This window comes from Stegastes partitus, unplaced genomic scaffold, assembly GCF_000690725.1.
Source record: "Stegastes partitus isolate 25-593 unplaced genomic scaffold, Stegastes_partitus-1.0.2 Scaffold410, whole genome shotgun sequence".
Lineage (NCBI taxonomy): Eukaryota > Metazoa > Chordata > Actinopteri > Pomacentridae > Stegastes > Stegastes partitus.
Genome location: NW_007578141.1, coordinates 1 through 10,330, shown reverse-complemented (window position 1 = coordinate 10,330; position 10,330 = coordinate 1). Strand labels below are relative to the sequence as shown.

The 10,330-nt window shown below is 43.9% G+C and overlaps 2 protein-coding genes across 3 annotated transcripts in view; both read left to right on the top strand.

Annotated features, from left to right (window-relative positions):
- ankrd54 (ankyrin repeat domain 54) overlaps nucleotides 1–2,499 on the top strand; it is a 5,725-nt gene extending 3,226 nt beyond the window's left edge. Inside the window, exons 6-8 of the mRNA XM_008285592.1 lie at nucleotides 824–948; nucleotides 1,051–1,158; nucleotides 1,289–2,499. Coding sequence (XP_008283814.1) covers nucleotides 824–948; nucleotides 1,051–1,158; nucleotides 1,289–1,363 — 308 coding nt within the window. The 3' untranslated portion in view covers nucleotides 1,364–2,499. The remainder of the gene's footprint in view (nucleotides 1–823; nucleotides 949–1,050; nucleotides 1,159–1,288) is intronic.
- Nucleotides 2,500–2,734: 235 nt separating this feature from the next.
- hmgxb4a (HMG box domain containing 4a) lies at nucleotides 2,735–9,633 on the top strand. 2 transcript variants are annotated; one of them, XM_008285591.1, is made up of 13 exons: nucleotides 2,735–2,802; nucleotides 3,414–3,504; nucleotides 3,776–3,912; nucleotides 4,023–4,098; nucleotides 4,189–4,785; nucleotides 4,923–5,126; nucleotides 6,404–6,582; nucleotides 6,674–6,755; nucleotides 6,832–6,896; nucleotides 6,982–7,078; nucleotides 7,170–7,333; nucleotides 8,339–8,461; nucleotides 8,997–9,633. In XM_008285591.1, the coding sequence occupies exons 2-13, from the start codon at nucleotides 3,450–3,452 to the stop codon at nucleotides 9,039–9,041; spliced, it is 1,824 nt and encodes a 607-aa protein (XP_008283813.1). In that variant the 5' UTR covers nucleotides 2,735–2,802; nucleotides 3,414–3,449; the 3' UTR covers nucleotides 9,042–9,633. The 2 variants fall into 2 exon arrangements, with proteins under 2 accessions (XP_008283813.1, XP_008283812.1); XM_008285590.1 differs by having other exon boundaries at nucleotides 3,414–3,519.
- Nucleotides 9,634–10,330: the final 697 nt, after the last annotated feature.

Here is a 10,330-nt window from a genome sequence, read left to right as displayed (position 1 = left end):
GGGGGACGATTTTACACAGAAAATAACAATCATCTTGTTGGTGATGCTCCTGACTTGGAGACTGTAGGCTCTGCTCTGTGTCTCTTGGTCATGGTTGTAGATAGAACTATGTTCCCATCACTGATGATCCTGGATATGAAGGTTGGGATCAAACCAAGTCTGTTGACATCGATCCTTGCAGACAAAGACGCGTGTAACACGGGTCCTGATGTTGATCACGCAGCATCACACAGAATCCTGAGTCACCAGAGTTACTGGTGGCGCCTGTTGGTTGAGCATGAATGTGCCGCTTTCCATTTGTGCAGAACAGCCGCAGACTTTTAACTTTTTGATCGCACCTCATATCATTTATTAGAAAGGTCCTAATATGTTAAAATGATGGACAGTACTCAGCAGTCAGTATTCAATGTGGTACTGGTATGCTCCCTGTCATTCACTAAACATGAACAAACAATAAGTGGAATTACAGTGTTTCTTACTAAGATGCAATTTCTACATACTTGAGGTGTCTCTGCAGTAATTACCAGCTGTCTGTATATTTCCTACAAATAGATTAAAATAATAAGTACATCAAAATTAAGATAAAAAATTTAGTTCAGCTGTAGAACAAGTCATATAAACACCTGTAGCTAACCTAATTTGTGTAAACTCAGAATGTAGCAACAACATTTATCCTTCAATCAGAATGAATAAACTGTAGATGTTATGATGGAATAGACTCAGAATGACTTTATTAATCCCAGAGGGAGATTCAGTAGTAACTGAAGCATTTAGAAGTAATTGAAACTAATAAATAAGCATGGACATTGTTGTTTGTGTTAAGGCGCCCGTGTGGATGCCCTCGACCGAGCAGGCAGGACGCCGCTGCATCTCGCACGCTCCAAGCTCAACATTCTGCAGGAAGGAGATTCGCGCAGCTTAGAAACCCTGAGAGGAGAAGTCACGCAGGTAGAGAAGACTTTAACCTGCCTGGTTCAGTAAAGTGAGACTTGGGCCTTTGATACTGACTGTGTTCCTGAGTAATACAAACTGTTTGACTTTCTCTCACAGATTATTCAGATGCTGAGGGAATACCTGAACCTAATGGGCCAGAGTGAAGCTAAAGAGAGGCTGGAGCACATCTCCACTCAGCTGCAGCACACACGCACCAAAGAGCAGGTAACACCCGCAGACTATATGCAAATGCACAACAGTGAAGTTTTACGGTCCAGCTAAACTGTATCTTGTTTGTTTTCATATTTGCATTTAGTGGTTTACCAACTCGTACGTCTGTTTCTGTTTCCTTCAGGTGGATGAAGTGACTGATTTATTGGCCAGTTTCACATCACTCAGTCTACAGAAACAGAATCTGGGTGACAGGTAGAAGACAAGGTGTGCAGAGAGCTGCTCTGTTTTAAAGTTCTTCAGGAGCCTTGGCCGGACCAGCCGCCTGAACCGTGGTGCCGGGGTTTGTCTGTCCCAAACTCAGTGTTTACTCAAGACTGCTCTATGGGACATTGAGAGACTTTTTCATTTTAACCAAGATAAGATTTAGTTAGCATTTAACCGCTACGGTACTGTGCTACTTCTCAGCATATATCCTTCAGTGTTCATTTAGCCAGTCAGATCTTACTCTGGGTGAGACTGCTTGAGACCACGGTTGGTGTCTACAGATAAAGAGAGGCGGCTGTACGGGTGCCAAAGTACTCTGACTTGCCGGAATTAGACTTCGGGGTGTGCCTTTTGCTGCTGCACATTTCACACAACTTCCTCCTCTTCCAGCATCTGTTTGTTGCCGTTTTCAAAATCCCTTTCACTTCAGGAAGCAGCAACCTCCAAGCAGAACACTTGCACGCTGAAAGTCTGGAAGGTGCAGCATTTTAATGACAGCCAGATCATTCTCCAGCAGTGACACAGTGCTACGGAGGTAGGCCAGGATATGTGGGATTCATTTATTAGAAATATAGCAAGACAATAATTATTTAATAAGGGATGCAATAATTGACCAGCAGCACTTTTCATAGGCAGCAAAACACAGTTGTAAAATAAAGACTCGGGCAACAAAATACAGGCACCTGCTAACAAAATTGTTCTTTTCTTGGTTTAAATGAGAAGTTCTGTAATGCTGAAAGCCAACACTGTCGTAGATGATCAGGAAAACACAAGAAACCCCAGGGGCAAACCCACTGACAGCAGGAGGCTGGTGGACAGAAGCTAACCCAGAAATGCAGTTGGATGTTGGCTCTTTATTGTGTGTGTGTGTGTGTGAGAGAGAGTGTTTGAGTCAAAGTGTGTGTGTGTGTCATGTTCTCTCTTTGCCTGCCATTATTAGACAAGTTCTATGATAATTATTATGAGACTTAATGATTTTCACTGTTGTGCTTTTGGTTGTCTTATCAACAGCATCTTTGTATCGTTGCCTTTTTTTTTTCTTGTATTGCATGTTTCTATGTGATCTGTACTGTACAAAATGATTTTGTGATATGTGTGAATCAATAAATCAATATCTTTGGCTATTTATAGGATTGTGTCCTTAATGCAGTGCCATAATGAATTGTATTTTTTTATTTATTGTTTATTTATATTGTCTGCTTTTGCATTTTTATACAGATTTCAGTGTCATTATGTTAAATGAGAGGCCTGCTGTAGTTATTCCTGGTTGTGAATGCAGAGCTTTAGCAGAACGCGTTGCTAACATGGCTACTGATCCTCGCCGCTGATTGGCTGCGCTGCCGAAGCCCCTCCCCTCCACCGACACGTATTGTTGTCTCGCCGAAAATAAAGATGGCGTCCGGACCCGCGTAAATTGGAGATCCCATAGAGGTAGTAAATTTTAAGAAACGCCTTCTTCCTCACCTCCCGGTGTTTGCAAACTACACTCGCTGTCAGTTCAGAGGAGACGAAGACATGAGCAGAGTTGAATGCACGTCCGCCGCAGTGTTTCGTCCACCTCAGGCCACTGCGGCCTAGCCGTCAGGGAAAGCCTCGGGCTTTCCTTAGCCGCCCTCCCTGGCCGGCTGACGGCACACTCGGCGGCACGGATTCGAGTCTTGGAAATGCTGGGGAGCCCGAGTGTCAAAGTGAATAGACAGGGGGTGTGTTTGTGTATCTTTACGAAAGTAGGCGGGAATTTGTTTAGCTGGCGTTTTGTGCTCATTTATGTGTAACAAACCACATTAGTACTGCAATACAACACAAATGGTATTTTTGGTGTAGTAGCGGCTAGTCAACGGGCACTTGTTCACTTTTGAGTCCGTCCTGGTTACCTGCAGCTGCTTGGTGTGCTCATTGCAGGGCCAAGTAGGGATATTTGACACAACCCATCATCCGTTTAAGGCATGTAAATGACGGAAACGTGTTGGTTTTTCCACTTGTGACTTGTACTGCAACGTTAAACTGCTTTCACTTTTTCTCTTTTTTTGTGTGTTTAACAGGTCAGAGTCCTGCCTTAATGTGATCCATGACATCCAATGACAAGCAAACGCGCTGACGAAGGAGAAACCATGGCTTTCGAGGAGATCAAGGGTAAAGGAGGACTTGGTAATGTCCATGTGTACTGTAGTCTGACTGCACTGTGCACACTCACTGGACATTTTTGTACAAACAGAAAGCAACAAAACTACATTTATTGTTAAAGCTGATCCACTGCACAGCATTTGCACAAAGAAGGAAGAACAATTTAAAGAGAAAAGACCCATAATTTAACCAATGTTAAATGTAGTATTTCCTAATGCACATGTGGCCAAAAGATAAAAGTGTTTTACTGATAAAATAAGACTGATGTTATGTATTTTAGACGTGGGCATGGAGGGAGACAGGGGCCTTGTGGCTGGTCGTAGCCAGCGAGAGAAGAGGAGGTCGTACAAGGACCTGTTAAGGGAGGAGGAGGAGATTGCTGCCCAGGTACGAAAGTCTTCCAAGAAGCGGCCAAAAGTAAGTTATCTGTCCTGAGTAGCCTGACCTTAGTATCACAGAAACCTTTATTAGATGAGGTGTCGATGTGCGTTTTAATGTTTTGCATTAAATTATTTTGTGCCAATCAGGACTCAGAACTTTTCATGCTGGGAGGAGACTCGCACAAAAAGAAGAAGAAGCATAGCGACGACTACTATTACAGAGGTGAGCGGTTGTATGTACTGAGAAGAGGTCTTATTTTCACAGATTATTATTAGCTTGGGTCTGTGTTTACTTTTCTCTTCCCCTTATCAGACCATGATGGTTCAGGCCCACCTCCCCATAAGAAGAAGCACAAGTCTGCAGACCGCTCCCCGACTCTTTCTTCCCCCTCATCATCCCACCCGACAGATACAGCGATGGGCCTCCTGCAAGCCATCACCTCCCCCCTGGCCACAGGTTCGGACCCCAGCCCCCACTTGCACAAGAAGCCCTCCTACCCCTCCTTCTCCTCGCACTCTTCCAAGGACCGGAAACGCGAGAGCAGTGGTGGCGGCGGCGGCAGCGGGAGCAAAGGGAGCCACTCCTTCTCGCACTCCCGCCCCGTGTCGTCGTCGTCGTCTTCCTCCAAGAAGCACTCGTCCTCTTCCTCCAAGTCGTCTCTTTTCCACGGCGGCGCTCCCAAAGAGGAGCCCCTGACGCTACGCGAGGCAGATGGGCTGAAGATGAAGCTCATCATGTCGCCAGAGAAGGAGGAAGGAGAGAGCTTCCCGTTCACGCCGCACTCGTCCAAAGGAAGCGTGAAGAAAGAAAAGGACCGAGAGCGGACGCAACTGTCAAAGTCACCAAAGAAGAAGGTGCAGCAGAGTAGAGATCCGCTGCCTGTCGTGGGAAAAGAGGTGGAGGTGGAAGGTAAGATCACTCTGAATGGTGCTCTGAGGATGCAGGTTATTTCTCTCTTGCAGTTTCCTAAATCAAATTGTTCCAGCGATAGTAATTGATGCATTGAACTTGATCTTGAGCTTATTGTCCTGTTTTCTCTTGTGCAGGCCACTACGGAGGTGGCATGGGAGACGATAGCTCCTCGTCTGGGGGAGAGCTGGAGGCGGGCGAGCTGGTTATAGATGACTCATACACGCACTTGTCGAAAAAGAAAAAGAAGAGCAAGAAAAGCAAAAAGAAAAAGGACAAAGAGAAAGACAGAGACAAGGACAAAAGTGGGAAGGACAAGAAACACAGTAAAGGATTCGGAGGTGAGTTCAGTCAGTTGTGACTCTGAGTTCTGTGTCTGTTTGGATGATTTGAACAGTAGAAACGTGAAGAAATGATTCTGTAATATTGTACATATCATATACACATAACACGCCTAAATATTTCTGCTGTCGTCTTTACCCATTAGACATGAAGGTGCACGTTAGTTTCAGTCAAATGCAGCCTGTTGCTATCGTGGTCATGGCCTGCTATGCAAACGTTTGATAGCTGCCATACTTCATGGAAAAGAGACACGGCTTACATTTTGTATGACTGACAAGAGGAAACTCACTGCAGCAGGACGTCAGACAGATAATCTTTGGTCAGCTTCATGTCTGTCTTTGGTTTTTGTTCGTATCAGTCCAAAGGGCAGACAGTGCTGGTGGCTTCAGTGTAGCTTTGCCACAGTGCGTTAGTGTTAAGTTTTGTGGTTGTTAAACAAACGTTATTTTAACTATTCAAACTCCTTTAAACAGGTTTAGCAGCTTCCTCACAGTCCACTGTTATTTCCTAACTAGACCTGTTTCTGTCAGAGCAACATCTCGGCCCATACTCAGAGATTTGGGGTTACAGTACATAACTAGCATCGACCCACTGTTATCTGGCCAGCTGACCAATCAGAGCCTACTGGGCTAAAAAAAACAGAAGTTAAATGGTACCATTTCAGATAGAGGGTGACAAGATATGCTACGGCAATGTACAGTTAGAGGTCTTTTGAACAGTGAAGCATGTAAACTCGTAGATTAATCGTAGCAACTGGACTTGCTTGAGTCCCTTGAAGACGTTCCACCTCAGTTCTGACTGACGAGTTGGAAGTTCCAGATACTTATATCCTTAAGGAGTCATTAAGACATGAGGTGTTAATGGCTCCTTAAGAATGGATTTGGATGAGAGGTGAAACGTCTTCAAGGAACTCAAGCAAGTCCAGTTGCTACGATTAATCTACAAGAGTAACCATGACCTGGATGAATCTTCACAGACAAGCATGTAAACCTGTTCTAATAGACCCCAAAAGCTCAGTTCTAAATGTCCTTGTAGAAAGCTTGTGGTGTTCTAGTGTTACTGTCATTATGCTGACCTGAGACCAGCTGAAGCCAATAATGGGAATACTGTGAAGCAGAAAAGAGGCTTTAAAAGAATGTACCACCACAATACGGACAGTTTCTTTTCTGAATTTTCAGATTTCAAGACCACACTCACTATAAATCCCAATTTCTCAAACTTGTACCCTTTGCCATTGTCTTGACCTTTGCTTTATCTTTTGTGTGACCTTCATCAGACTCATCCAGGGGCCACAGTCACTCCCATCCCACTGTCACTCACAGCGCCGTTGGCCCAATGTACGCCATGGGCACGCCCATCCCTCCTCACCACCACCAAGGCAACGACGGCGTGACGGAGAAGAAGAAGAAGAAAGAAGACAAAGATCGGGACAAGCACGAGAAGGATAAAGATAAGGTATGATCACAACTCTTCCATGTTGTCAGTAGTCGTTGAGTTTTGTGCCTCGTTGTTACTTTGATTATTGAGTGTTTTTTTCCTCTTGTAGCCCAAGAAGAAGAACACAACAGCATATCAGGTGTTTTGTAAGGAGTACAGGGTCAACATCAACGCCGAACAGCCAGGACTTGGTGAGTAAAGTTTTGATAAACAGTGTAGCTCAGAAGAAACCATGTAAACTAATCTGTTCCTGTGTCTGACCTGCAGTGTTTGGTGAGCTGAGCAAGAAGCTGGCAGAGGTGTGGAAGGCGATGCCAGAGAAAGACAAGCTAGTGAGCTCATTCCTCGTCCTGTTTAACAGAGTATAAGTGTCGTGGTGGTGGACTGGATGTAACTTGGTTTCCTTGTTCTCTACAGGTTTGGAGGCAGAAAGCTCAGTACCTGCAACACAAACAGAACAAAGCTGAAGCCACCACGGTCAAACACAAAACCTCCAGCGAGAGCAAAAGCAAAGGTATCCTGGACTTAGCTGATTTGATCATTTGTCGTTATCATTTCTCAATTCTTTGCTCTCTAAATTACTTTTTTTTTTTTGGTCCTCCTAGTCGTAGGAACAGCAACAGGGATTGTGTCGCCGAACAGAACGCCCGGCACTCTGTCCCTGTCCCCAGCCAGAGTCCCAGACGTTGATCCCATCGACGCAGCAGCTCACCTGCAGCTCTTAGGAGAGTCCCTGTCCCTGATCGGGCATCGGCTACAGGAAACAGAGGTGAGTTTGCACACGTATTCACAGCCATTAGTCTGAGCGATAACCTTTATACTGACATTTAACGAAACAAAAAACGAGTTCTCATGTCAGTCTTTCCATTGATTCATCTCTCGACTGTTTTGCAGATTAGTTTAGAAATCAAAAAGATGAATGTTTGCATTATTATATAAAGTGCAAAACTGTAGCGTTAAACTAGAAACTCCAACATGATAAACATAAAGAAAAAGAGGACTTAAAGTTTTTATCAAGCCCCTTAACTATGTGATAAAGTCCTGTCTGTATAATAAACAAAGTGCAACTTGACCATGGTGAGCAGCTCAAGCTTTTTGTGTCATTTGGCACATTTTTTAAACGCACGGCCACATTCAGAGAGCGACTGTCATCTTAAACTCGTGTGTGGTGAGTTTGTCAGATGGTTAAAAAAATCTGGATTTCAGCTGCAGAGCGACACTTTTTTGTAATGACTGCTGGGTAAATTTTCAGCATTTCAGTCTCTGTTTCGTTCCTTCGTCTCACATCAGGCACAAAATCACCAATCAGACCAGCTGTACTGGGAATTCAGCTGTAATAAAATCCATGATGTGTGAGCACAGAGAGCAGGAGGGAAGCTAGCGGGTGTGAAGTCCCTCCTCAGGTGCATTGTGTTGCTGTGGTCTTCCATCCAAACTCAGCAGTTTACACTCCAGTTTTTTGGTTCTGTGATCATTTGATTTACTCCCAGACTTCCAAAACCTGTAGCGCTGTCTGCAGCTGACCAACGACTGGAACTAAAACCAACAGGTGGCGTTACGCTACAATTACGCAGTGACCCTGAAGAAACACATTTATTAGGATGAGTTGAAATCATAATAAAGAAACTAAAAAGACTGTTGATGTCAATGCATTTTTAGTGTGAAGTCATTTATTCTGCTGACTGATTACAGCAGCTCTATTAGTGAATATCAAATACCACATATGTTGTCTTTTAGTCAGTGAAATGAAATGACTGATGTGTCCTTGCTTTAGGGGATGGTGGCGGTATCTGGGAGTTTGTCTGTCCTCCTCGACTCCATCCTGTGTGCTCTGGGCCCCCTGACGTGTCTCACAGCACAGATACCACAGCTGAACGGATGTCCTCGAAACGTCCTGGTATAGTATTGATGAATATTTGACATTGCACTCATTCATCAGTTTCATCACTTGTCTGCTTTACAATACAGTCGTGACTCGATAATCCGACCCTTAACGATCCTAAACCTTGCTATACGACAGCCTTAACATAGCGACAGCCTTGGATTCTGACTCCGACATGACATTTAATGTCACCAATCAGGATGACGGCGTATTATCTGACTGAACAATCCCACAGATTGGCTACGTTCACACTGCAGGACTTGATGCTCAATGAGGATTTCTTTGTGACTTCCTTCACGTTTCCACTTCAATGCGACTTGTATGTGATCTGCTGTGTGAACCTCATACGAGCCAAAAGTGTCCCGCATGTGCAGAAGAGGACACGACGACGTCACACGCAGCGAGCGTGCTCAGTGTTTACAGAAGAAGGTTTTACATTTAGTGTCGGATTATCGAGTCACGGCTGTACTTCTACAATACTTCGTGTGTGGACTTGAACCCTTCTGTCTGTCGTCACTGCAGCGTTCTGACGAGTCCATTTCTTTTTCAGTCAAACACGTTGGACAACATCGCCTACATCATGCCTGGTCTGTGAGCGAACGACGATCGCCAATCTGGAAAAACAAAAGTCAGCAGATTAGACTGGAGGAGTCCTTCACCCCGGAGAGAGCCTCGGACATTTAATTTAAGCCACTTACTCGGCATCTGAAAATCTGAATATTTTTAGTGTCAACATATTTTTAAAGTGTATTTTTTTAAAAACGTTGTTCCCTTAATTTTTCTAATTGCTGTATTTTTAAACGAAGCATTTTACTGGACATGTTAACCTCGTCAGCGTAGTTTTACTGTTACTGTACAGCGGGGTGTGTGTGTGTGTGTGTGTGTGTGTAGGTGTGTGTGTGTGTGTGTTGGGCTGTGAAGTGGGACTGAGTTTGTGTGGTTGTTCTGTCGGCGCGCAGAAACGTTTCATGTTGTTTGCTTCTCATCAACATAATATATTGTAGACCTGCCCTGTTCTCCTTCGACCACGTATAAAGTACTTGTTTTTTACATTTGATATTTTACTGTGTTTACAGCATTTAGACGATTGTGACGCCTCTGGGTGTCTCAGCGAGGAGCTGATCCAACAACTCACTGTCTTAGAACTGAACAAAATGGAAACATTAAAAAATCTGTTCCCGAAGTCAGCTGGTGCGTTTTTATTGGCTTCGCTTTGGGTTAAAACAGTGATGGTGGTCAGGAGGACTGAAGGAATTTGCAATTTGAGATGAGATTTATTTATGTTGTCAGCAGCAGTACACACACAGATACACACATACTAGAAAGGAAAATTTACATGTAAGAAATGATGCAAACATAAGAATAAAAATACATATAAAAGAAGAATAGTGCAAGCACAGAATGTAAATATGAGGATATCATCCATCCAAGAATGTAAGAATGAAGTGTTTCCTTACATTTTATAAGCAGTGTATATCAGAACCTGGACGGATCCAAGCTGGTCATAATGACAATAATACTCCTCTTCTATGATCCTGATGGTGCTTTTTGGAGCTTTGGTTTTGTACCATTGATCTTTCAGAGTGATCGTTGACATCTTCACATCTGACAGATCAGCTCAGTGCTCAAAATTTGCTTTTTTTTTTTTTTTTTTTTTCATCGAGACTTTTAATCAAAAATGAAGACAGACGAGAGAAAAAGCAGCGCCGGTCGACCCAACAGATTCTGCTGCTTCTGATCTCTGGAACAGTTTCATGTAAGAACCTCTCAGACTTTAGAAACGTTTAAGCTGCTGCTGGACACTCACCTCTTTGGCAGCTGATCGAAGCAGCGCTTGACCTCCTGACTCCATCTTTTACCGTGTTGCAGCTCTTCAATCTTATT

Coding starts and splice junctions, on each gene's coding strand:
- hmgxb4a (XM_008285590.1), top strand. CDS start 3,450: ATGACAAGCAAACGCGCTGACGAAGGAGAAACCATGGCTTTCGAGGAG. Junction 5,127..6,403: donor ACACAGTAAAGGATTCGGAG/GTGAGTTCAGTC, acceptor GACCTTCATCAG/ACTCATCCAGGGGCCACAGT. Junction 6,756..6,831: donor CGCCGAACAGCCAGGACTTG/GTGAGTAAAGTT, acceptor TCTGACCTGCAG/TGTTTGGTGAGCTGAGCAAG.